Genomic DNA, 26,872 nt, shown 5'->3' with positions numbered 1-26,872 from the left:
AATGCACAATTGCCGAGGGTGGGCCCATTGTCCTGAAAACTAAGTAGGTATTACCAAAATTAAAGACAAAGTTTGGCGGGAGACACTATGTCCAACAGCCCAACGACTTTATCGCTCTCATCAGCCATGGTAAACATTCAAATTGCCGGGCATTTCTACACATGGCGTTTGTACACGCTTTCTACATTGGTGCATTGGTATGTTTGCGGTATATTTTTACTCGCAAATGCGTGCTACATGCGAGCATAACACGGTATATTTCTGAGGTATTTTTCGGTACTTCTCGTTTTCTTTCTCCCATCGTCGTTCGTCGGATTTCCTTCCCACAACTTAATTTGGAAACATTCCAAGAAAAGGAAGTCGTGAAAACTAGCCACTCTTGTGGAGAATTGATTGATAAATCGGATAAAATTATAGTTTTAGCGCGGAGACTCCTAACTAGCTGGTTATATTAAATAGAACACCAAAATCGAGGAAAATAATTTATGATTCACGGTATATTTACAGTATATTTTGAAAATGCAAGGGGCTATCTCGGTATATTTCCGAGGGTCTGATAATTCCGCGGTCACACTGTTGGTATGTTTCGGTACTTTTAGTTTTCTCCCTCCCATCGTCATTCGTCGGCACTTCTTCCCCACCGCCATCCGCCACAAACTTTTTGAATTCGGTCGTGTGGAGCTTGGAGCTGTTTGGCGCTTTGAAAAAGCTGCTAGTAGTACTCGTGCCGCGCTGCCGCTAAAACATGGTGAAAACAAATTCTCGACCAAACTGAAAACAACAAGTCGTGCGTGTGCGTCCATAGAAATGTGTAAACAGCTGTATTTAACTCGTTAAAATATATTGTTTAAATTCTTTTGGGATGGATGCTCTTTGCCTAGAGAGGCAGAAAAATATACTCCCTGCGGCCCCTTCTCCACCCTAAAAGGGACTGGAATGTGGTGTTTATGTGTATTGGTGCGGTCCAGTTTTGTGTACATCAAAGTCCTTTACGCTTTTACCGGGTGTGTGGATGAAAATTAAGAAAAGCCAGTGGAAAAGTTGTGTGTGCTGGAGAAAAGTGTGTGGAAAAAAGCATAAGGACAACGAATTAGTCATCAAGGGCAGCGCAGCCCACTGCGGCGCATCCTGTCCGTTTGTGTACGTTTACACGTGTGTGCGTGTGTAGTGGTGTCTATTTTTGTAAAGTCGCCGGTTTTTGCACAACAGCAAAAACACCAACAACAACTTGTTTGTTCCATGCTTCAACGCTTCCCGAACCCTTTGCCTTTGCCGCTGGAGTAGGAGGAGGGTGAAAAGGAAATCGAGAGAATGGAGCGAAAATTTACGCGCGGCTTGAATAAGCTCAGCTCGGCGGTACAGATGAGAGAGAATGTCTCTCAGCTGGTGCGTGAGAGCGCCGTTTTGGTAAGTAATCGTTGTTTTTGCCGGCAAAGTAATACAAGCTGGGGACATTCCTGGTATTCCAGTTGGACCAATTGAGCCACATAGAATGACTCATCTTGTATTAAAACTCCCTGCACCTGCATCTCATTCCACTCAAGGTAGATTCAGTCAAAACTGCATCATATTTTCGATAAATGTACCTTGATTCTATTCATGATTCTGTGTCTCTCACTCACTGTCCCCATTCTGCGCTCTCTGTTTTTGTTTTACAGTTTTATTTTCGTACAAAACTGCACATTTTTGTTGTCCATGTGGGTGTGTCAATTTCTCTCTCTCATGCACTTTGTATTTGTTGCTGTCGTGGCCGTGCGTGGGATCAGAGGAATATATAAAACCGAAATTATGTACATACATAGAATTTTGTCTATATTTTCTTCATTCGACGGAATTTCCCACAAATATTTCTCCCCACTCTTCTGTCCTATTGCAACATACACAATCAGAGGCTCTTTTTCTTTGGCAAACATCCAAAATGTTTGTGTTTTAATATTATTTTCTTTTTACTTAGCACATTTCATCGTCAGATCATAAGTTTTTATAAGGAAAAATATTTCATTCAAGTTCCATTGCATAAGCCAAGTCATCGTAAGATTGGGAGTGGGAGAGGGCAGGGCAAAACAAGTCTTGTTCTCGAGTGGAAGTCTGTTTGTTATTAGCGATGGGAGCGGGTAGGGCATGGTAAAGATATTTTGTTCGGGAAGAGATATGACATGAGACATGAAAATACTCATGCAGGTTCTGTCACGAATGGAGAGCCCAAGTCCATCCCTAATTTTGACTCTTACTGCAGTTTTGGTTGCTACTCTCAGGTGGGACTTGTTTCTTTCACTCTTCCTGCTCTTCTATTTTGAGTGAAGTTGATTTGATTAGAGTCTCCACATCGAGAGCTTGACACGTCAAGGCCGTGAGCGTTTCCCAGCATCCTCGTTTGTTTACATTCCGTGGTAAATGATAATGAGGTGTGCCTAAGAACACAAAACAGTGGTAATTCCCTAAGGTGAAGGGATCACTGAGGGTAATTTATGTTGTTAAAAGAAAATGTTATGTTTGTTTAATGCTAATCAAGGGATATGTTAAGTTTGAGTAAGGCCAATAAAAAATGTATGTTTGTGTTTGTTTTTCGATTATTTTTAGACTGTTCAAATTCCTCTTATTGATGTTTGTCTGTGCACAAGGCATGACTTCATTTTTTGGTGCCTCACCCACGTGTAGCGGTCCGTTCTCCACCTCCCACACATTATATTCCCACTAATTGCATTATAGACCAACGAAAATCATATTAGAGCTGCCATTATCCACGCTTCCAATGTCAATTACGAGTGGGGCTCTTCTCCCTTCACCACCTCTCGCTGCTTCAATGCTTCTCCCATAATTCAATTAGTGCGTAAAGTGAGAGTCGAAGCCAAATGAGCAGCAACAATCAACTCTGTTAGACAGGCAATCAAGCCATAATAAGCAGCTGTTGATAGATAGACAGATACTTGGATAAGTACAACAAAAAAACCAGAAAAGAAGGTTCGATTTCGAGGCCAAAGTATTGGATACCCTTGCAGATCAGGTGCACGCGAAGTTCAATCGTTAGAGAGTCTTGTCACCTGTTGTTTATACTGAGCTCTTTTCTCGAATGAAATGTACCCTTTGTATACTGTAGAGTATTCCCTACCATACCGACTCTAATGATTGGTTGATGGTTGAGTGGGTTATTGTGGGTCACAGTGGAGTGTGTCTTCTTTCAACATTGTCATGGAGTTTTGCACATCCCAAAATGGTAGAAAATTGCTCCAAGTCTATTTTGGGGGACATTTCTCTTTGTTTTCTTTTCCTGCTATCATCTCCAACTCCAATATTAATTAAATGTTTCGTTATAACCAAACAAATGTTGTCCACTTTAATGTAGTTCATGGGGTCATAACATAATGAACTTAACAAACATTTACGTTTCCCAAAAAAAATAATAAAGATAAAATGTCTTAAAATACTTCCAACAATAATTATGCATTAAATTATTTTCTCGGTTCTTTTTTGTCGAAACATGTGCCGCAGTGTCATGCGATATCGCAGGGTAAATATCATTTGTGTGGTTTGCATTAAGCACAAAAATTTACGTTGGGGAAAAGGCAGCCCTGCCAAAGGTCTAAAGAGGTCTGAATATGTTTTGCATCAGCTAATTGCGACTTGATTACGCGAGGAAATATTTGTGGAAAGCAATATACCATATATGGCAGCGTTTATATAAGAAACAATTTATCCTAAAACACGAACTGCATTTTCAAGGCCATTTAAATAGTTTTGACTAATAACAAATGAATTAGTTTTAACTCTTAATATTAGAATGTTCTTTGAAAGATCTCTTAACATAGCCTTGTTTTAGCACATAATCCTCCAACATGTGTAGTTCTCACATAGTCAACAGATTCCCTAAATATTCACGAATGATTTATGAGACATGGCTCATTGTATCCCCATTCAGAGTAGCAATTTTCAAGGCAGCTTCTACCTTTTTGGGGCATGACCTCATCTCGCAATAATGTTGAGCATCAAAAAAACATAAATAAATGTGTATAAAGGTTCCTTATATGTCAGCAAAACAAAACCAAATCTCGAATCAAACGAACTGTTGCGAAGATCACTCGAAAGTTTTCTCAATGTCTCAACGGGTGATCCAAAGTGGGGAAACCGTTTTCGCTTTTTTTCGGTTGATTAATCCATTTGATTGTAATATCAATTATTAGTAAGTACACGTAATGCAAACTTAATTTGTCTCATTTGTCTACAATATGCATATTTTTTATGTTTTAATTAAATTTAATGTGTCACAATGTTTGAAGGCAAGCTGGTGGGGGCTTCCTCTGTTTAATGAGGGTTTTATTGTTTTTGAATGCTCTCTCTCTCTCTCTCTCTGTCTCTGTCGCTCGTGTGACGTGTGAATGAGTGGAGAGTGCGGTGGAGTGTGTGGAGAAGGAAGTGGAGTAGGTAAAATGGTCATGGCTCAGGTGATTTTGCTACCCGGCGGCTTGGTACTGTGTAATTTGTAGAGGGGTGTATCCGGTTAATGAACGAACTTTGAGGTGTGACTGCAGGGACGTGGGGTATATTTACAATGAAAATTTCTCCCTACTCAGTTCGATAACTATTATTTATTATTACATGTATTATTTTTTCCAGCTTTGATTGAATTTATTAAATATGCACACGTTTAAAGCTCATTAATAAACCTACCATTCATTCGCTTTTACTCACACACATTATCAGTGCAGGTCATCTTGCGGTCGAACCTTTAGTTTGTTTCTATCCAATTTTTTTCGTTTTCTGTTATTGTTGTTGCTCTTGCTGTCGCTTTCGTTGTCGCTATTGTTGCTGCCTTGCTCTTTTTTGCGCATCTCCTCTTTATTGTTTATTTTCGACGTATTCCGTATGCCCGTGCCGCTTCTATCCTATTCTATATCTCGTCTGTTGGTCACAGTTTCTCCCGCCGTGTGTTCCCCCCACCTCATCCCCCGCCGGAAATATCATTTTATTTTATTTCAGCGTTTGTTTCTCCCCCCGTCTGGCTTTTTTGTTGTTGTCGTGACGTTTGCTGTTTAATGGTCGCTACTTTCGGTTCTGTTTTCGTTGTTTACCCCTGAACTCGTACCTGTGGCTTTAGCTTTAGCTGTAGCTATGGGGTGTTATCGCTCATATCATGGTCATCGTATGCATATCTCTCACCTAATCATCTAATACTAACCCCAACTCCTAATTCCATAACTTTTCTCTGTATCATTTTAGAAGAACAGCACGGGGAGCTATCAGCGTAGTCTCTCTATTGCGGTAAAAATAATATATTATTAGCGAATATATACTACTTGAATAGTTAATGCATTTACAGTGAAATAACTCATGGGGGGACGGCATACGGTTCGCTCAGATGGAGACCTCTTCCACTTGTCATGTTCAGCTTTCGTTTGGCAGATGCAAAATGGTCTCCTGGGGCGGACTCCTACTGTTTCAGTGCTTTTGTACGAATTATACCCATTACGTTTAACGTTAGAAGTTTAAGGAAATTTACATTTCGCAACCTAATTCCTTTCCCTGAGATGTCCGCTTAACGCAGTTCTCACTGTGATAAATTATAGTACATTGTCATAGTATATCCAGAACAATTCCAGTTGAGTGCGTGCCTTGCACCGAACGACAATAGCAATCACAGCAACAGCAACAGCAACAACAACCACAGTCAGCCAGCACAAGAATAAACGGGTGACCTCAATGTGTCCTCCTTGGAGCCGGTAAAAGTTTTATCGATTCCTTGATCTGACCTTGGACTCGCCTTCGCCTCGTTTTGGGGGCACATAATCTGCACATCTCTCTGCTCGGTGGTCTCCCTTAGCCCGCTCTGGCCACACCACATGATTAATTTTAATATGTCATGAGCAGTTTTTAATTTGATTTTTCACAAGAGATAAACTTTCTTTTTGTATGCATATTTTCTCTACTGGACAAACAAGGAAGAAGCTCTTCCACAGCAATTAAAAGCAATGAACATCGCCATGACGATGATGATGATGTTGCCGTTTGATGATTATTTAGTATGTTTATTGGCTTCTAACGCCTTATAAAGCTCCCCACCGTGCGACAGCCCATGTAAATATTGACATTGAAAACGTGCTACAAGCAGAACCAGTGCCTGAACACGATCTATACGAGAGCTCCTACATCAAAAATAAGCATTGAAGCATCATCGGAAACAGGTCTTGAAGTGAGAATGAGTCGGGATGGAGGTACTGCTTGAGCGCAAGGGTATATTGGATGTAAGAAAAGAGTATTGTATTGTGGAAGCTAGTTTGGGATCCATTTTGGGATCTTCCCCTACTAAACTACGATTTCTTCTCTTGAAAAAGAATATTTACTTACTTCGATTTGGGTATCTTCTAGTCGAAATATTCGAAAACACTCCTCTTACGAGATTTTCTATTCGCCTCAGCAGGTGGCACAACTGTGGAACGCTTTTCTTTGCACATTTAATTTCATAGTTTGACTCATGGACACATGCCACTATCAGAAGTATCCGCTCTGCCGGCTACGCTCCAATTGAGTTTGCAAATTGCCGTCCGTGTTGGACCTTCAATTGTTCAAACAATTGTTGCTTGAATTAAATTGTTTGAATTTCGCTCTCGTTTGACCCACAACAAAAAAAAGAAAACCCACACAAACCGCTCTGCCAAAATAAATAAATGGAAATTGAATAAATACAAGAATAAATCTTTGTTCTCTTTGCTTATTTATGGTTTATTTGTGTGTCTATTTATTGTTCATTTTTTATGATTTACCAAGAATTTCACCAACTTTTAAGCTGTTGAAAGCATTTAAACAACAAAAAATAATAATTTTTCCTACCGAGAATTTTCTCCTCTCACAGAAAATCAGCTTCCCCTCATTGCAGATATTTTTATGCACTGATAAATTATGGTATAAACCACAGGCAAAATGAGAACTGGGGGAAACACTGTAACTGAAATGAATGCCAATTGACTTTCGAGATACACTTCGTGTAATGGTTGGAGAATATCGTAAGAAAGGTGCCAAAAATCAAGTGCTCGCTTGGCTCATGCTGTTGTGGAGAAACTCTCACTATGTGGACAAAGTGAAAGGTGTAAGACATTGGAAGAGGTTTTCAATGGTTTGTCATCGTCGTGTAAGCTTCTCAAAAGTAGAAGCAGGGAAGTTCACAAATGTCTTTGAAGGGCCTTTTGTCTACTTCTTAAGATTTAGGTGGTTTCTCCTTCGATATGGAATAAATGGGAAAGTTTTTGGATGTGCTTAATAGGGAAGATTAGTTAGGAAATATTTGTATTATGATTGGAAATCAGGGGATTCAGGGAATCATAATCATCGTTGCAATGAAATCGATGGCTATTCAGGATTAATTAAAAGAGATTTGAATCTTAAGGTCTTTCTGGGTAAGGGATCTATGGAAATTTTAGGTTTTCCTGGGGTGGTATTGGGAAGGATTTTTAGGGAAGATCATGTGGGAATATTATGTTGTTAATGGCTATGAATTTGAAGCAATTTCTGTATTAATTTTAAGGAAAAAGTACAAACAAATAACATACATAGAAACACATTTAAAAGATGCACAGCCCCACCCACTAATCAAATATTACATGTTCATAAAGTCTATGAAATCATCGAAAAATTAAACTCCAACTTCAGCCACGCCCACCCACACACGATACGCCCACACAGACACACCCACAGTGGTGCACAGTGATGCACAGTGGGAGCTGCCCCCAAGGCTTAAAAACAGCTTCTTCAGTGTTTTGGCATTCTCGCCTCCGCCATCCTCTCTCTCCACTTGATATCGTACAACATTTTGTTTGTTCATTTGCGACAATTATTGCTGACAACTGTTATGGGGTGTGGGGGGGAGTTGGAGTGACTACAAGTGGAGGCTGCTGTTTGCTTTTGTTGCTGTTGCACTTTGCTCTATTGCATAATGAAAATAATCAAGAAAAGAGCTGTCATAGGAAAACGTAGATACCCTAGAAATCCTCTCATTTAATGTGCAATAAAATTAAATAATTTTCAAATTAGTTTAAAATTATGTAAATGTTTGGGTTGCAGATTAATTCCAGACACTCGGCAGCGATCAATCTTCTCTTCTGAACAAACTCCTGCTGCAAATAATAATACCTTTTGCTGTAGAGTATCGACACAACAAATCAATTGTTGAAGAGCACAGTGGAGGGGCTTTTTACCCATTCGCCCACACCGCCATGTGAGGCCGACTGCCTCATTCATTTGCCATTCAACTTTGTATTCATTTAAGTTTGTTTACAGCAAAATGATTTGCACCTACTTACTCCTTGTCCTGTGTATGGTTAGAGAATTTGCATTGAATCGAATAGAAGCGATTCTACTTATACGGTCAGACTCTAGAGCACCTTTTTTTTATGGAAATGGCCAGAAAAAGTGTTAACCAGAAAGAGGGGGAGACCAAGAGCAGGGCGTGAGTCAGTCGTTAGCACTTGCCAGACAGTTTTCTACACACTGACACACTTTGCACAACAAAAACCGAAGAGAAACAACGAAAAGTTATTAACAAAACGAGTAAACTAAGTAGACTAACTAACTAACTAAAACTCGGCTTCCGTTTGGGCAAATCACAATGTCAGTTCCCTGTCTGCTTGGAGTTCTATGCTGCTGCTGAAGTTCCATGCAAATATAAACCCCAACGGAATGGATTGCTGCAGAGTTCCAGAGTTAGTGGCATAGTTCCAGTAAAGTTCATTCCCATTTTGCATACAATACCAGCCATATACACGTACGACGATGTCAGTAACCTTTATTCTTGAGTTTTTCGTTCCTAGTTCTGCGCTTTGTGTTGTGCAACGTTTTGTCAACGAAAGCCTTTTGTTTACTTGAATGAAAGTTGGATTTGGCATTCCACTACTGCCCTCAAAATAGGGAATGGAATGGCACAAAGTGATGTTCTCTCTGTGTGCTCTATTTGTTGTAGCTGGCAATGCGTTGCTAACTTTTGTGTCTGCTGTTGAGTTTAAATGGTTCTTCAAAGTTCAAAGATCTTTTGTGATAGCTCTAAAACAATGCAACATTTTTATTTAATTTTTAAACATTTTTTAAAAAGTTTCTGGATGAGAAAATATTTCACCGTAGAAGGAACGGAAACGGATACAATAAAATTTAAAATTGTATTAGCGGAAAAAAGACAGGCATCGTGGTTCTTCTATTTCTCTGTATGTTTATTCCTGCTCTCCGGAAAATTGCGAAGAGATGGCTGCTATTTGTGGCCTGACTCCTCCTGTAGATTCTACATCTTATCTTTAATTGTAATACATTTTCTCTACGTTTTTACATCAACCGTTTGCTCTTCGAAAACCTTCACCAACACATTTTTGATCAGTGTAGTGGATGGCACAAAAAGCCATTTGCCTTCCTTCAAATGTTGCTTGTTCTTTGATACTTGTTTTTCCACCACTTGTTGTATGAATAGGTCCCTCGAAACGCTGCCCAGTTGCCCAGCCCTCTCTTGCCACTCGAGAAATGTCAAGCCAAAGATTATGGAATTACGGGTGTGGCACTTGAGCTTTTGGCCAAAGAGAAGAGTTTATTAACCCCGCTAAAAGACCTCTCGCTTGTGTGTAGATCTCTATGGATGTCCATAAGCCACAATTGAGCAATTAATGGGAAGATACTTGAATTTTATTATGGCCATTCGGCGGTGTGTAATTAACACATATTTCACACTCGCCATCAACCATCGCATCGGTAGAGACTGAGTGAGACCCGGCAACAGTGGCGGCTATAAATGTAATTAGTTTGCCAGATTCTTGTTTTGTCTTTGTCTTTGTTGAATGTAATTGAAAGTGCTAAGTACTCTTTTTTAGAAAGTTGCCCCCACATACACATAGCCACACATGGCAGACGCATCAACCTCACATTTGATGGCCTCCCCTCTCTGCCGGGCGGCACCCAATTTTCGACTGCACTGAAAATGTCAACTTTCCAGTGGCATCAACAAATGAAGCAGATATCTTCGGTGCTATCTTCAGATGTCTGTAATTAAAGAAACGACACACAATATTCTTGCAACCAGCAGACAGCAAAATGTTTGCCAGCCACCGCCTCAATTGTTGTGTTGTCTGCTGATTGGTTTGACGATACCCTGTCTCCGACACAAGAGCGAGAGGGTATTGTGTTTTTCGTAGGATTTATGGCAGAGAAGCAGGAACTTGCATGCAGTAATAGACGAAGGAGCAGTAATTTCTGGTTGAAAAGGCTTTGGAATCTATTGGATCTTTCAATCTAAGGGAATGACTCTCTCTCTCTTCCAGTGTGTCTTAGCTGTTTGGCACCCTTCATGCTTAATTCATATTGATGCCTTAATTACATAGTTCTTCAACATCTTCTAGGGTACTCACGCATCTAGCCCACAAAGCTACACTTCTTTTCTTGATTGTTTCCACGTTTTTCTTGAACAAAAAAAATGTGTGTGTACACGCGTACGCTTTTCTTTTCGATGTTTTCTTGCTTTTCTTTTACTTTCTTTTCAGAGCGAGCTTCGATGTTTAATTACGGGTATTTGCTCGCTGAAGACAGACATTGTCAAGAACTGAGGCAGCAACTGAGGATAGGCCCAGGCCTAGGCCTAGTGCACACTCGCACTCTGCTCCTCCTATATGATTAGTTTTCGTCTCTGTCTGTTTTCCGCCTCTTTGTTGTAGCTTTTTTCTTTGGTTTTCTGCGTGGGAACTTTTTCTTGCGTCGCGTTTTTCGCTGCTTTTTCTGCACTTGCTGCTTTCCGCCCAACTGTTTTTCCGCTGTTGGGTTCCGTCTTTGAGGGCAAATTGCTCGTATTGTCTGTGTGTGCAGCTTGGCCTCAAGGTTGCTTCTGGTTTTTCTTGTATTTCTTACGTACTTCACTTCTGGTTAAATTGGCTAATAGCCTCCCCCCGAGAGGGCTTCATTGGGAAACCAGTTACAATACCTTTTTGACCTTGAGCAGCTTAAAGATTAAAGTCTTAAACGGTTTCCACCACCTGCCTGCTCCATTATGCATACAAATGCTTTTCTATGCTAATTGGGGGCTCGAATATAGAAGCGTTGGTTATTTATGGAATATTCTATGGCAGTTTGGGAGAGGTCAGGGTTATTTTCATATTTAAGCAGCAGTTTTAATGGGTTTGGTGGACGCATGAGAGTCTTGGGACACATGTATTTTGTGACGAAAAGAATGAGAGAGTAATCTGCATTAAGCTTTCCAATGAAAGATTCATAAATCTTTAATTTTTGTGTACATAATCCTCAAAAGTCAAAGTTTTTGTTAGAATAAATTGCAGCTAATGTATAAGCCTCCCTTTTCTATGTGTCTCCATTGATACACTTCCTGAATACGTGTATTATTTAATGCTTGCTTTTAATCCTCTCTTTAATTGTCAGTCGCTTTTATTTCTTCTACAATTTATTTGCCATTGTTATTGTTCTATAATCTTTTGTTACACCTCAACCCATCCCTCTTTCTCTGAAAATCGGCAGCAATCAAAGCCAAAGCTTATGCAAGAAATGAAAGTGTTTGGCGGAACTTTTACTCCACCTCTAAGCCGCATGGAATCATCATCGATCGCATATCGGATGATTTTGCTTATGCAATGCTCTGATCAGCGAGCGATTAGTGCATTATAAATACAGTATAAGTAATGCCATGGTTTAGTCTGTCGCATTATTGTGGTCGCATGATTTAAATGCTTTTTATGCATTCGCGACATTGTGGAAGCTAACAAAAAGTCAACTAATGAATGGCTTCACTTGTGAATTGAACGGCGCAGCAGCAGGCTAATGATAAGTTTCCTCATTTGTCTGTCATTTGTTCAACAATAGCATAACCATAGTATGGGGCATGGCTTGTTGCATGTTTGTATGTAAATTTTCTAAACAAATCAAGAGTTCCAACTGGGTGAAATTTCTTGGCCGCACACGAATTTCAATGAATAGGATACGTATTTATGTTTATTCGTTGCTAAAGAAAGTTTTTAAATAAATTATATTATTTTATATAAGAAATAGAGAGAAATGCGAGAAATTCCAGTTGTTTGTGTTTGCTTTTTCTGCCACTGTTTCGTGTCTGTATTTTTTTTCGCAACATGTAACACCATTTAAGAGTGGAATTTTTAAGGAATGACTGAGAAAAACTGCTGACTTGTCGTCACCTTTATGGGTGGGCAAAAGCATTGAAAAACCCATCTTCCACAGAGGTGTTTCCATCACCATCTCCACTTACATATCATTTTATTTTTATATTAAATGTGGGTTCGTTGAACCCCTACACCCAGACGACAGTAACAGCCCGCCAATGATGACCAAAACATAAGTCTTACTGGGCAGAAAACAGTTGTTGCCCGTGACTGGACAAACCTCTTCGTTTGATAAAGAAATGTTTTGTATATTCATAAAATAAATATTTATGGCGTAGATAAATAAACATTGAACGTTGATGCAAAGCCAACTTTTTTATCAGTGCATTCCATGGCATCCAATCCCGTCTGTAAATATAATTCGCCCCGCTTATAATGTGGTTCCTGCGATCCAAAATGAATCCGGAATGCATCTGTGCGATCTTGGGCTCTGCTTGGGCATAATTTTGTGGAATTTACGAGCGTTCCTACGTAAATGTATGCCACATTGTTCATGCCACAACGGATGCCAGCTGTCCGCCATATCGCATAAACTGCAAAAATAAAGTAAACTACAATGTTGTGTAATTTCTGTTTATCTCAAGAAACAAATACAAATGTTTTATAGCAATGTTATCCACTTAAGAACGAGGAGAAATCCTCAAGTATCTGCGGAATTTCAAGGCAACTTCAGCAGCAAATATGATATGAGAGGGACCTTGGGTAGCGGAAATTGAATAATTTGATAAGTGTAAATTATATATTATATATTTAACCGGTACTCTCGAGCCTAAGATTGCTCTTAGAGAAACTTCCATTGCTGCATTCCGAACCAACAATTTTGAAATAGCATTTTAGGTACCAAAAACTTCTATAAATATTCCCCTTAAAATGATTTTACGTACCAAATATTCCACTTATGAAATCGAAATACGAGAACTATTTTCGTGTGGGTCAAAAGTTCAGCAGACAGAAAGCCCAACAGCCAACAGCAACAGCAATTACAAATCATATATGTATGTACATACTCGTATATGCCACAAGTTGAAGCTAAATTTAGTCACAATTTTTCCATGCCATGAAAATGCCAATCAGGAAGACTGAAAGGGTTGAGTGCTAAGGAGAGAATGAAAGGGAAAATGGGGGTATAAATTCATAGACCACTTGAATGGTTTCCACTTCAAAGCGAAACACAAATGAGCCGAGTGACCCCCGCCACAGAGCCACACCATTTGTGGCAGCTCCCAAGAGATTTTAATGCAGACATCTCTGCCGCATTGTTGCAATTTCAACTGATAAGCGAGTGGCAGAGGCGCACAAGAGGGGCAAGGCAAGGCGATGTAACTCAAGTGACATTAAAGGCATTCGTCAGGGCAATTCCTCTGCTAAAATCAATGAAAGTCAAGCTCTTGGGGGGGAGTAGGAGAAATGCTAATGGTAATGGTAGAGAGTGGCGGTCCAGTGGCTGCCACTGCCACATGCCACTTGAGGCAGGAGGCACTCATTGCCAGAGGCAATACATTTTACAAGTGAAATATGCATATAAAACGTCACGTTTTAGCTTGCCTGCCTGCCATGGTGGCGCCTCAAACCTCAAAAACCGCTGACTGCAAAATTGAATCTGGCTGATGGCTGATGGTTGATGTCTGATGTTATTATCTATTATACTCTGCATAAAGAGAAGGAGTATTATAACTATTGTTAGATGTTTGCACAGCTAAAATGGGAAGAAGAAAGAAAATTAAAGGTTTCCAGTCAACATTTTAGTCTAAATCCGCTTCCTCTCTCATTCTCTACATTAACATTCTCGTTCGTGCACCTTTTAACGCACTGTACCCTCTCTTTATGTGTTATAAATGTTCCAAAAGAGTATCTTCATCTGCGACTCTTGAAATCTTTCCTTTCACCTTGATGATAGTTTGATCACGCTTGATGATAACTCCCTCTGATGATGATGATGATGCCTCTATTTGATGTCTTCACGCCTTGCTGGACGACTCGGATTTGGTGGTTGATGAAGCATTTTTTACTGAAGATTTGCGTGTCGACTAATAGGGAGCTGCAGTTTGCTGCATTTTAAGTCGTGGCAACTCCTCCTCCTTCTACAGTTTATGTGTTGCTTTCCCCTTCTTGCTGCTGCTTAGGTTTCTTGTGTGGCCGCCAAATGTTTGCTCAACTTTCTCGAACATCGCCTGTCGCCTTAGCTTTTGGACTTGTCCAAAAATTGATTTGCTGCAAGCCTACACCTTTATTTGCGTAATGCCCATGCACTTGTTGTCGGCCCGGCCCGGCCTGTGGCTGTAGCTGGCAGCTGCTGCTCTGCTCTGTTCGTTTACCTTTTTCTGCCGCCGGTTTTTAATTACGCAAGCGACGACCGTCTGCCAATTTGCATGCAGTGCGTGCCAAGAGCCAACAGTCGTGAGCCGAAGGAGGAGGAGTAGGCCTGGGCTTGCAATGGAAAATGCCTTTCCCCCACACACACAAAGTGGCGCGTACGCCCGTCGGGCTAAGTGGCAGAAGTGCATTGACATTGCACAGGGAGAGTAAGAGTGGAAAGGGGAGCGGGAGTAGAAGAAGGTTTTAGCGCTTGTGGGCGTGTTTTGGTTTATATGTAGATTGGTTTTGGTGCAACGAAGCAGAGAGACGAGGGTTAAGGCTGGGATTTCTATTGGATTTGCATAAACGATTGAAGCGTCTTGATTCTGCAATAATAAATATTAAATTACATATTTCAATCCTTCCGAAAAGTCAGTTAATAGTTGGATGGAACGCAATCATTAAACTTTAATCTGAGTATGGAAAAACGACATAAAAAATGCCCATAACCATCTGAAAAAAACCCCGACCTTACTTCATATTCTTACCCAACCTAGGACAATCCTATCCTTAATGTCCTCAATGTCCTCGATGGCCTCATATGCTTGGTATCTGCGCAGTTAAACGTCCATCAAATGTGCCATCGCAGCCCAATCCCATGGCCTACATTGTGACCTGTCGCTTCCTGAGCACCAAGCACCAGAGATCCCACCACACACACACCTTGAATTTCAAGAAAACAATAAAATGACAACACGCTAAAAGACAGAAAGAGGGGTCAAAGAGAGGAGCGGTGAATGTCAAACGGAAGTGATACTTTAACCCTTTCAGAGTGAAAGAGAGAGGGAGAGAAAGAGTAACGGGAATCGTTTCCATTAGCAGCACAAACGTTGAATGATGCGAATGACGTTTCCCATAAACGAAAGGAGATTGATACGATGTAGAAACCATTTGGGAAGAACGATTTCCACTCAATGCATTACAGTTCAACTCCTGATTTAATGTGTGAAAATATAAAAAATGTTAAAAAATGATGTACATAAATATTGAAGTCTTAAGAGAGTGCTAATAGCAAATATTAAATTGGGACTTACTGGCTTAGGTTTGGGCACTCAAAAATGCCGCAGATACAACATTATTAACGTTATCATCGCAGCACTTCCATGGGTAAATCTAATGCGCAAAACCCCACAAAAGATACACAAAACAGGCTGCAAAATATTTAAAGCAAAATGTTTAGACGAAATGAATTTGTTTATACCAAAAGTCAGACATGGAAGATATCATTACAGCCAGCGAAGGCAGAGTGGCGCGTGCATCCGTTTTGTAACGCGGTCAAGGTCTACCATATTTTCTGGGGGCATTTTCTATATGGAAATCTAAGTGAGGAAAAGTGGAAGAGAGAGATCACAAAGTGGGGATAAATTTATGGCATGCGTTGTACCGATAAATCTCTCCGAAAGAGGCACATTTTGGGCATTACTTTTGCTACTATTTGTTCCTACTATTTATAGACGGACACGTCGATGTGTTGGGTCTTTGCTTTTACAAGTGGCACGCATAAATTAGCAAAAGAAAAATAATAGAAAAAACTCAACTAATTTCTGTTTTTCTCGCCCCCTTTTTGGTTTACAGAACAAACATCTTGTGGTGGAGCCCATAGATTTTGAGGCATTTGTGGCCAAAAATAAAACAGTAATCCAAAATGATCCGCAAAGGGAGTTGCTCATCTATCCAGCAGATGATGTTTCAGTGAGTAAAAAATACATTTAAAAGAGAAGTTTCCCCGTACTCAATGTTTGTTCCTCCCCTTTAGGAGATCATTATGCCGAGGAAGCAGCGTACCACTGCCAAATCAGTGGCGGATCGCTTCGAGCCACCCAACGAGGCGATTGTGTGTCCATTGCATGGCGCTTTGATGGGGAATGGGAATGGGAACGGTCACAGTCAGGTGAGCCGCCAGGGCAGCACTCAATCGAATGGCAGTCTCCACAATGGGAACGGGAATGGTCACAGCAGCTGCAGCAGTTTGAGCAGCGCCAATGGGCACCATCAGCTGTCACGCAAGAGTTCCCAGTGCTCGTCGAATGGTTCGACAAGTCAGAAAGTGTCACAGGAATCATCCTACGAGTCAGCGCTGTCCTCCATCACACTACGCTCGCATCTGGCGCAGCCCGAAGAGGCGGATGAGTTGTCGGAAGAGGCACCTGGCGAAGATTCCAGCACTCAGGGGTCACGTGCCGAGTGCACACGGTTCACACGACAGGCGCTCTACACTTACAGAGCCAAGAATCATTTGATTCACTATAAATATAATGCTTATGGCGGCAACTGTCATGATTTGCCCAGGTAAGTGCTTGAAATGTAATGCAGGAATCATTAATAAAGCGCTCACTCCCCACTTTCCGTTCAGCATCTCACCTGGCGAGGAACTGCTGGAGGAAGTGTACGAAATCGATGCCGATCAGGATCGCATTGATGAACAAATGACACGCTCCCAAGCGGACACCATCACCAAGCAGGGATATCTGCTGAAGGGACCCGATTCGGCCGCCGATCGAATGTTTGCCAATATAGGCAACAAATCGTTTAAGCGTCGCTATTGCTATCTGCGGCAGGAGATCGACGGCACTTACATGTTGGAGCTGCACAAGGATGAGAAGCAGGGCGATGCCAAGGCCACCATTGTCATGGATTTTTGCACAGAAGTCGTTCAAGTAGGAGACGGCATAGGTTCCCTTCCATCATTCCCTTTTATTAATTATTTGTTGTTCCCTTTTGCAGAATCCCAAACGTGGACGCTTTTGCTTTGAGCTACGCATGACAGCGGGTCACAAGTCCTTCACTCTGGCCGCCGAGAATGAGCAGGACTTTAAGGATTGGCTGGGCAAACTCTCCTCGGTGCTGGCCCAGAATCGTGCACAGGAGGAGAAGCGCAAGGCGTCGCTCGAGCGTCAGCCGTCAGCGGGTCCACAGTTGGCGCTGCCAGCGGAGCAGCAGCCCACATTTGGCACCCTCAAGGGACTCGATCAATCGCTGCATCCGCAGCTAATGAAATACGGCAGGGAGACGGATCACTCGATTGCCTTGGCGCGGAAGGAGCAGCGGAGGCGGCTCTTTGCCTGCTATCAGTCTCCCTCGAAGGCCACAGCCAACGATAGTGTGGAGCAATATCGCGAGCATTTCGGCACACGAATGCTCCTCACGTGCCACAGTCTGCGCTTCCGGCTGCAGTGTGTGGCCGCAGATGCTGGGCCCGGGGTGGATGCGGAGCAGCAGGTGGAGCCGTATATCACCAGCCTGGCGCTGTACGATGCCAAGGCGGGCCGCAAGCTCAGCGAGAGCTTCTACTTCAATGTGAACGACTCGTGGAATGCCCAACTGCTGCCGAATACGCCTGTGCCGGCGTCCGTGGCGGGCTGTGGTGTGCCCCGTCGTGCCGCAGACGGAGATGACAGGAATGCCTCGCAGGCGCCGCATTCCCTCTTCGATGGTGTGTCCGCGGAGCTGCTGCGCTGCCCCCGCCAGCAGTTCCAGCAGTTGCGGCAGTGCCTGCTCTCGGTGCGTGCGCCCCATGCAGACATCTATCTGGTGGTGCGCGTGGAGAAGGTGCTGCAGTGTGGCATCGCCCAGGCCGCAGAGCCCTACCTGAAGGCCGGCAAGGATCCGAAGCTCGGTCAAAAGGTGTGCAAGGCGGCCAAGAACTGTGCCCAGCACATTGGACACTATCGCCAGCCGTTTGCGTGGGCGGCCAAGCCTCTGTTCAAGCTCTACAGCCACGAGCTGGACGTGGAGCCGCACAAGGAGTTCGACTTTAGTCCCATCTATCGCCAGGAGTTGCCCAAGCTCAAGGACGAGGAGTTGCTCAAGCTCCTCGTGGACTATCGCAAGCCAGAGAAGCTCAGCAAGCTGACCATCATTCCGGGCTGCCTCAAGATGCAGCTGCAGATCGTGGACACAGTGCCCTGTGGCCTGAGCAAGTCGCTGGCTCCACTCTCCACCTTTAGTCCGGCCTCCAAGCAGCCGCCCACGCTGGAGCTGGCTGAATTCCAAAACCAAAGCGAACGGGAGGCTCATCCGTACACGAGCTTCTGCAATCATCTTTATGTCTATCCGCTGAGTCTGCAATTCGACAGCCAGAAGCTGTTCTCGCGTGCCCGAAACATCACGGTCGTTGTGGAGCTCCGAGACGGCGACGGGGAGTACAGCAAGCCCTTGAAGGTAATGTTTATGGGCAGCTAAAGTTTAAGTATGTTCTGGGATAACCTTTTGCTTGTTACCTTTATCACAGTGCATCTATGGACGACCTGGACAGGATCTGCTAGTCTCACAAATCGCCTGCCCTGTGCTCCATCATAATGTCACGCCCACGTGGTACGAGGAGATCAAGCTGCGTCTTCCCTTGGGTCTCTTTCCCGAGCACCATTTGCTCTTCTCCTTCTACCATGTGTCCTGCAATCTGAGCAAGAAGCGCGATGCCCAGGCAGCCTTTGAGACGCCCATTGGGTATGCCTGGCTGCCGCTGCTGCAAAAGAATCGCATATGTCTGGAGGAGCAGCCGCTGCCGGTGGCTGCCACATTGCCAGTGGGTTACCTGTCCATACAGCCGCTGGGCTGGGGCAAGGGGGTAAGTGAATGTTGCGCTGAAGCTTCGCTCTCATCACACTCATGATTTTGTTTGTCTCTTTTTGTGTCTCTTACAAAACCCCATCAAAATCATTTCCACATTCATTCTGGCTCAAAAACTAACCTTCGCTCTCTGTTTCCCCTCTCTGTGTTGCCGCCGCACGTTGCATCCGCATGCTTGCACCTTCCCGCCATCCACAATCTCTGGCTCTCCTACAAACCCTTCCAATTTCTTAGCAGAACTGCGGCCCCGACATCCAATGGATCGACAACCAGCGTCCCCTGTACACCGTGGCCCTGCGCCTGGACTCCACAGTGCTGACGGCGGATCAGCATCTGCACAACTTCTTTGCGCACTGCGAGCGACTGCTGGAGGGTGGCAAGACGGGCGCACTGCCAGCGGAGACGGAGACCTGCAAGATACTGAAGGCGGCGCATGCCATTGATATGCGCTCGCTGATCAGCTACCTGCCGACGCTGCTCAACGAACTGTTTACGCTGCTGGTGCACACGCAGTCCGAGGAGATTGGCCTGAATGTGATCCGTCTGCTGACGAACATCATCCATCTGATAAGCTTCGACGCGAAGCGGCCCGATCTGCTGGCTTCGTATGTGAAGTTCGTGTTCCATGCGCCCTACTACAGCCAGCAGACGGCACGACTGCGCACGGTGCACGGAGAGCTGTGCAGGCATCTGCCGTATCTGCTGAATCCCAAGAACACGGACTTCCTCATTGTCAACAAATTCATGCGCTACTCGGCCATCTTCTTCGACTTGATTGTGAAGAGCATGGCGCAGCATCTGCTGGCCACTGGCAGGATTCGTATGCTGCGGAACGAGCGGTTTCCCAAGGAGTATGCGGATCGGGTGGAGCAGCTGATCAAGGTGCTGATCATATACATCACGACGCGCTACGATGACTTGGGGGAGGAGACGCAGCTACTCAATCGCTCGCTGGCCCGCTTTGTGCGGCAGTGTCTGAGCTACATGGATCGGGGATTTGTCTATCGCTTGATACGCTGCTACATGGAGGAGTTTTCACCCGGCAATCCACGGGTGCTGCACGAATACAAGTTCAACTTCCTGCAGGAGATTTGCCAGCACGAGCATTATGTGCCGCTCAACCTGCCCTTTGTGCTGAACCCAAAGAATCGGCCGCCCGAGATGATGCAACACTTTACGCTCTCCGAGGAGTTTTGTCGCCAGCACTTCCTCTCGGGTCTGCTGCTGCAGGAGCTGAAGAGCAGCCTCAACGAGGTGGGACATGTGCGGCGGCATGCGCTGGCCATCTTCAAGGATCTGCTGGCCAAGCACGAGCTGGACGGACGCTACCAGCAGCGCGGACAGCTCTCCCGCATAGCTCTGCTCTACGTGCCATGGCTGGGCATAGTCATGGACAATCTGCATCGCATAGACGATCTGTCCGAGACGCCGGGAGCGACCACGCCCAACGGACATGTCTATGTGGACTCGGCCTCGTACACCAAGCGGCTGAGCTGCTCGAGCAGCTATGTTTTCAGCAAGGATTCCTCCACATTTGGCTCGCTGACATCCACACCGCGCTCCAAGAATCGTTTGACCTTGCACAACGATCAGCTCAGTCCGTGCCGCACTTCGGTGCACATGAAGGAGAACAATTTCCTGGCCGCGATTGCGGGACAGCCCATAAGCAATGGCATATCCAATCTATCACTCAATTCCAACACGGATTCAGGCGTAAGTAGAAGCCCACAAGTGCCGTAACCCATCTAATGTTTGGTTTCTTACAGCACTCGCAGGACACCACCACCATTGGGGCGTACACCAACGGGGAGACAGATGTGGCCCTGCGGAATGGTCACAATCGTTCTGTGAGCTTCACGCATGCCCAGATCCTGTCACGCTGCGACAAGTTTAGTGTGGGCGAGAGCCGGGATCTGCTCTTGGGTTTCCTGTTCATTGTGAAGCACTTGTCGCAGGATCAGATGGTGGCCTGGTGGCAGAACTGCAACGAAACGGAGACCCTGCAGTTCCTGGCCATACTCGATCTCTCGCTGCAGCACTTCCGCTATGTGGGCAAGAAGAATGTGCAGCTAACGCCGGACTCGCGGCAGTTGCGTGCCACGAAGGCGCACACGCTGCCCGCGCGGACTACGCCACCCACGGGCCTGGATAACGGGCATCAGCAGGAGCAGCCGAGCAGCGGCACACTGAATCAGCCAAGGGAACATCTGCTGGAGGACTTGGCCAGGACACAGCTGGCATTGTACGAATCAAATCTGGCCACAGAGGTGGGCATGATCATACTCGACTGCCTGGGCATGTATGTGCTGCAGTTCCGTCAGCTGCTGACCGACAGCCTGGTGCTGCGCAAGCTGGCGCGGGTATATCTGCGCTTCCTGCAGCTGGGACAGTCGGAGAGGCTCTCCAAGCATGTGTTTGCCGCCCTGCGCGCCTTCATCAACAACTATTCGGTGGCCCTGTTCAAGGGCAATGCCATGCTGTGCGGCCAGATGGTGTACGAGCTGCTGAAGGCCTGCGACAGTCGCCTGGTGGAGATCCGACACGAATCCTGCGCCGTGCTGTATCTGCTGATGCGCAGCAATTTCGAGTTTAGCGGTCGCAAGGCCTTGACCCGCGTGCACCTGCAGGTCATCATCTCGGTGTCGCAGATGATTGGCAATGTGATTGGCCTGAACAATGCCCGCTTCCAGGAGAGTTTGTCGATCATCAACAGCTATGCCAACAGCGACAAGGCCATGAAGGGCACCGGCTTCCCCATGGAGGTGAAGGATCTAACGCGTCGCGTGCGCACCGTTCTCATGGCCACCGCCCAGATGCAGGCCCACCACATGGACCCGGAGCGGCTGCTCGAACTGCAGTATTCGCTGGCCAATTCGTATGCCTCCACGCCCGAGCTGCGGCACACCTGGCTGGTCACCATGGCACGCAATCACGAGCAGAACGGCAATCTCTCGGAGGCCGCCTGCTGTCATCTGCACATCGCCGCCCTCATGTGCGAGTATCTGCGCCTGCGTGGCACCGCCTGCTCCAGCCTCACCTGGTCCTCGGCGTCCTTTGGCAAGATCTCGCGCAACATACCGCTGGACGAGCAGGGCCTCAAGCTGGATGCTGGCGCCCAGGACTCGCAGTACACCGAATACATGCTGCTCGAGCAGCTAAAGCAGTGCGCCGATCTGCTGGATCGTGCCGAGCGCTTCGAGTGCCTCGGCGATCTGTACAAGCTCATTCTGCCCATACACGAGAGAGCCCGCGACTTCATCGAACTCTCCAACTGTTACGAGCATTTGGCACAGGCTTACAGCAAGATTGTGGAGGTCAATCGGTCGGGCAAACGCATGCTGGGTCGCTTCTACAGAGTTGTCTTTTATGGAATGGTGAGTAGACCAGAGTATAATGAAGAATTATCGCTTTAACTGCTGCTCCTTCTTGCAGATGTACTTTGAGGAGGATCATGCCATCGAGTATGTGTACAAGGAACCAAAGCTCACTTCGTTGAGTGAGATTTCAGAGCGTTTGGCCAAGCAATATCAGGAGAAGTTTGGGGCGGATGTTGTCAAGTTAATCATGGACTCGTCGCCGGTGAGTGACAGCATAAACGGAAGGGTAACTCGAAGATGAGGGAGGAGGATCTACTGCCAGCAGAGGCACTTCTTGCTGCTGACACTCTCTACACATTGCTCCGTCAGCTGAAAGAAAGTTAGGAATTGATTTAGGCTATCGAACTCATCGATCAACTCATTTGGAGGAGGCCACAATTGGGGCACTAAACACTTTTATTTGAATCCCAAAAGGAACAACTCAAACGGAACGCACAATTGCACTTGATGCCAAAATAATTACTTGAATAGGTACTCATTGTAGAGCAAATCGTGATCGCTGTCGCCGTGCATAAGACTCAGGCGCTGTGAACAGAATTATCAATGGAAGTTTCTGCATCTCTTGTTGATCCACTTACCCGCTTGACCTCCAGCTGTCGCATCATCGAAGCATGTGTGCTACGTGGCTGCATCTTTTTGGAGCCCCCTTGGGTGTTACTTTTTTTGTCTTCGTGGCAGACGCTCCTCCACGATTGTTGGCACTTTCAGTAGCTGCCGCTTGGTTGCTGTTTTAGGGGGGAGAACCCGTGTTAAATGGAGAATTCTAATACCTGAACCTTGAGACTTACGCGAGATTCACTTGCTGCTTTTGGGTAACCGCAGCCCTGCCACTGGCCACACGACCGGGCATGCTGCTTGAAGGCTGACTATGTGCAGCTGCTCCCGTTTTGGCAACACGCTGATGGGTTTTGGCGTGCACTCCTGTGCCAATGAATTGTGTTTGTCGCTCCGGCTGCAGCTTCTTGGTCACCGCAGATGTTTGGCGCATTTCCTGAGACACTCTGGACACCCTTTCCTTCTGGCTGAAGCGAGGATTCTTGCGAGCTGCGGACGGTTGGCTCTTGGGTGCCTTGTAGGCCAAAGTCTGGCAGATGGCTGGCGTGGATGGCGGTCCGCAGTGTTCCAAGTCATTCGGCATTATCTCCTGCAGATCCACATCGCTGAGTTGGTTCACCAGCTGCAGGCCATTGTCGTCATCAAAGCGATAGCGCTTGTCCCTCATATACTGTCGTAGATCCGTTCCCAATTGTTTGCCGCGTAGTGTAATGTCATCGCCCTCCGACTCGGAATTATTGCAAGAGGCAAAGACCACCTCCTCATCCTCATCCTCATCATCGACCATGGCAGCTTTCGGACATGGCTGACTCGACTTGCGGGGACTCTCAACTGGTGTGGCGGCACAGCTTCGGTGTGAAATCATTCCAAGACTGTTGAACAGCTCCTTGAAGGCCAATTGGGTGACCCTATCCTGTGTGCGCATCGACTCGGTGTAGCTGAAGAAGTTGTCAAAGAGCTTGATACCCTCGATCTGTTGCTCGATCTCCAGCTCCGTGTAGCTGCGATGCCTGCTCATGCGACCCTTGGGCGTCACCACGGCCTGGGTGTGCTCCAGCTTCTCGCTTAGCTGATCGTTCACGCGTATGAGGAACTGATTGACCAGCACAGTCTCCGGTTTGCTGGCAAACACCTCGGGCTCATTGAGTTGCAGCGTGAGGCAAGTGTTCCTGCACAATGCCTCGTCCAGCAGATGCTTGCCACCGACACACTCCTTCGTCGTAAACTTTACATTAAGGCCGCGGCCATTGGGCAAGAGAGCCACGGCGACGGTGTCCAGGGGCATCTGTTCATCACCCAGTTCGGTGAGAAACTCGAAGATTTGCCGCTGTATGTAGACCTTCTGCATATGGCGTTGGGATGTCTTTGCATCGTCAATTCTGTCACTATGCCTCGATGTTGGTTTCGACGTGGACGCTGTATCCTTCTCCTGGGACTTTTGCTTACGGGAGGGAACAAATTCCTTTGTTTCTGGGGTCTGAAACGAGGGCACAAACTCCTTGGCTTCCAGTTTCTTATACAAGGGAACAAACTCCTTTACCTCTGTGTTCTTATACGAAGGTACAAACTCCTTCACTTCTGAGCTCTCTGATGAGGGCAGAAAGTCTTGTACCTCTTCGTTTTTACACTTGCGCACAAATTCCTTTACGTCCAAGTTCGCCAACTCCTTCCGTTCGGAGCTCTTAAACGAGGGCACAAACTCCTTTGCCTCGGGATTCAATGAAGACTCACCTTGGCTTTGGGTGAGACCCTCCTCGTTCTTCAACCCCTGCCCGAATGTATACAAATTCAGAGACTGTTGGCGATGCCATAAACCATCGTCCATTCTGTGGTTTATTCTTGTAGAATTTTGTCGTGGTTTTCGTTATAAATATATTATTAAAAAATCCAAAGTAAACACACAATTTAATAGAGTTTGGTAGAGATGCTGTTGTGGATTCTAGTGAATGAATTGTTTTATCATAATTTTCAAGGATAACTTGGGTGGAAGCTTTTTAACGATTGATTTCCCCGCTTGCTTGCAGGTAAAAGTCGATGAACTGGATGCCAAGTTGGCCTACATACAGGTCACCCATGTGATTCCCTTCTTTACCAAAACAGAGCTCGATCAGCGTCTCAATGAATTCGAGCAGAATCACGATGTGAACACCTTCATGTACGAGACACCGTTCACCAAGTCGGGAGCAGCACGTGGCAGCGTCGAGGAGCAGTGGAAACGCAAGACCGTCATAGAGAGTGAGCAAAAGAATTCAATTTCGAATTGATTTTAACTTGTTTGTCTTTCCCTCAGCCACATACTCGTTTCCCTATGTGCTGAAGCGCATTCCCGTCAAGTCCCGCGAGATTATCGAACTGAGTCCCATCGAGGTGGCCATCGATGAGATGCAATCAAAGGTTTCAGAGCTGGAGGAGATCATCATGCCGCCAGCCGATGTCAAGAAGTTGCAGTTGCGCCTGCAAGGCAGCGTGGCGGTGACTGTGAATGCCGGTCCGCTGGCCTATGCACACGCCTTTCTCGATGCCAAGGTGATCAATAACTTTTCGCTCGATCGCGTTGGTGATCTGAAGGATGTTTTTCGGTATGTTTTATGGCATTATCGTACACGTGTGTCTTGTACTTAATTTCCTTTTATGCAGTGACTTCATTGGCGTCTGCCACAAGGCTTTGTGCGTGAACGAGCGGATGATCAGTGCCGATCAGAAGGAGTATCATCATGTGCTGAAGGAGAACTACGAGAAACTGTGTCTGGCGCTCAGTGAGTTGCTCGACGACGAGTCCTTCCAGCCGCTTAGCGAAGATGCCGAAAGCATTAATCAGCGCAACAGCATGGCTTTGTTCAACGCGATCAGTGGCGCCTCACATAACTCAAGTACTGCATAAGTTACTCAAAAAAGTTACCAAAGACCAACAGTACACGCACAGCTACTAAAAACACAGAGATAATAATCGTAGAGAGCGTAGAGCGTAGAGAGCGTTAAGCCTAAAACTTGTTTTGGTGTTCCTTTTCTTTGATGTTGTTGTTCAAATTGAAATTCCCTTGTGGCAGGTAATGCGAGAATTTTGGGTTTAGGTGCATGCCAACTAACATCCTCCAAAGGGAAAGAAAGTCTATCCATCTAACGATTGGCTAAATGAAAATTAACACGAATCGAATTTAAGTGTAAGCTTTATTGGAAAATTACTAACACCAATTGCCATGCCATTATGTTCCCCCCTCATCGCAGGTCTTCCTGTACCAGTGTATTAATTTGTCTCTAATTTTACCTTTTTAGGATTGTATTTTGTCGAGCAAAATACCAACACCACCCACCACCACCACCACCATCACCACCATCCCCACATACACACACAGAACTCCTTAAATAATCCATAACCGATTGAATATCCCAATGTAAACCATTGTTAATTTCTGTATCTCATTTTTAAGTGACTAAGATCTTTGATTTGATTTTAATTGTATATTCATTTTGGACTTTATATAATATAATTTGTATATTTTTATGACATGCCCGAAATCACTTATGAAACCTCGAATTAATTGAAACACTTAGCCTTAGATTTGTATATTATTATTTTAATGAAATTGATTTGAATTGTGAATTGAATCTATACCGTACATGGTGTAACCTGAATCAGCTACTTTATTAGATGAAATCTGCTAACTTTGTGTCTTCTTGCAAACTCCAAATGGCTAACAAATTGTTTAATAATTTAACTATTCCTAAACCTAAATGTGTAACTAGGCAAATAAGCTGCAATAAGCAAAAGAACTTACCAAAGTATTCAGATAAAGGAAATATCAAAATAAATATATATATTTACATGCATTTTCTAGTGAAATATTACTATAATGAATTAAATAAAAATATATGCATTAA

General features: G+C 44.9%; 2 protein-coding genes across 10 annotated transcripts; one reads left to right on the top strand and one right to left on the bottom strand.

The window, feature by feature from the left end:
• Positions 1–653: 653 nt before the first annotated feature.
• On the top strand, positions 654–26,821 carry LOC117902704 (dedicator of cytokinesis protein 11). 8 transcript variants are annotated; one of them, XR_004649421.1, is made up of 14 exons: positions 654–1,407; positions 5,215–5,256; positions 16,068–16,184; positions 16,249–16,781; positions 16,846–17,149; positions 17,217–18,653; positions 18,724–19,059; positions 19,296–20,774; positions 20,828–22,435; positions 22,494–22,640; positions 25,018–25,228; positions 25,284–25,572; positions 25,631–26,040; positions 26,267–26,364. XR_004649421.1 is itself a non-coding variant. In XM_034814253.1 (14 exons), exons 1-14 carry the CDS (start codon positions 1,312–1,314, stop codon positions 26,365–26,367), a joined length of 6,930 nt encoding a protein of 2,309 aa, XP_034670144.1. In that variant the 5' UTR covers positions 654–1,311; the 3' UTR covers positions 26,368–26,821. The 8 variants fall into 8 exon arrangements, 7 of the variants coding, with proteins under 7 accessions (XP_034670144.1, XP_034670149.1, XP_034670142.1 ...); XM_034814253.1 differs by having other exon boundaries at positions 19,299–20,774; positions 25,631–25,863; positions 26,267–26,821; XM_034814258.1 differs by having other exon boundaries at positions 25,631–25,749; positions 26,267–26,821.
• On the bottom strand, positions 22,863–24,917 carry LOC117902705. Of its 2 annotated transcripts, XM_034814260.1 has the most exons (4): positions 24,534–24,915; positions 23,227–24,470; positions 23,017–23,163; positions 22,863–22,963 (listed from the first exon to the last, which is right to left on the bottom strand). In XM_034814260.1, exons 1-3 carry the CDS (start codon positions 24,816–24,818, stop codon positions 23,040–23,042), a joined length of 1,653 nt encoding a protein of 550 aa, XP_034670151.1. In that variant the 5' UTR covers positions 24,819–24,915; the 3' UTR covers positions 22,863–22,963; positions 23,017–23,039. The 2 variants fall into 2 exon arrangements, with proteins under 2 accessions (XP_034670151.1, XP_034670150.1); XM_034814259.1 differs by having other exon boundaries at positions 23,227–24,917.
• Positions 26,822–26,872: the final 51 nt, after the last annotated feature.

The sequence above is a fragment of the Drosophila subobscura genome, chromosome U (assembly GCF_008121235.1).
Source record: "Drosophila subobscura isolate 14011-0131.10 chromosome U, UCBerk_Dsub_1.0, whole genome shotgun sequence".
Classification (NCBI taxonomy): domain Eukaryota; kingdom Metazoa; phylum Arthropoda; class Insecta; order Diptera; family Drosophilidae; genus Drosophila; species Drosophila subobscura.
The sequence above is the reverse complement of the archived record's forward strand: the minus strand, read 5'-3'. Positions and strand labels throughout refer to the sequence as shown.

Coding starts and splice junctions, on each gene's coding strand:
- LOC117902704 (XM_034814251.1), top strand. CDS start 1,312: ATGGAGCGAAAATTTACGCGCGGCTTGAATAAGCTCAGCTCGGCGGTA. Junction 16,185..16,248: donor ATCCAGCAGATGATGTTTCA/GTGAGTAAAAAA, acceptor CCTCCCCTTTAG/GAGATCATTATGCCGAGGAA. Junction 25,864..26,266: donor TGGCGCCTCACATAACTCAA/GTACTGCATAAG, acceptor TTACCTTTTTAG/GATTGTATTTTGTCGAGCAA.
- LOC117902705 (XM_034814259.1), bottom strand. CDS start 24,818: ATGGACGATGGTTTATGGCATCGCCAACAGTCTCTGAATTTGTATACA. Junction 23,164..23,226: donor AAGCAGCAAGTGAATCTCGC/GTAAGTCTCAAG, acceptor CCCCTAAAACAG/CAACCAAGCGGCAGCTACTG.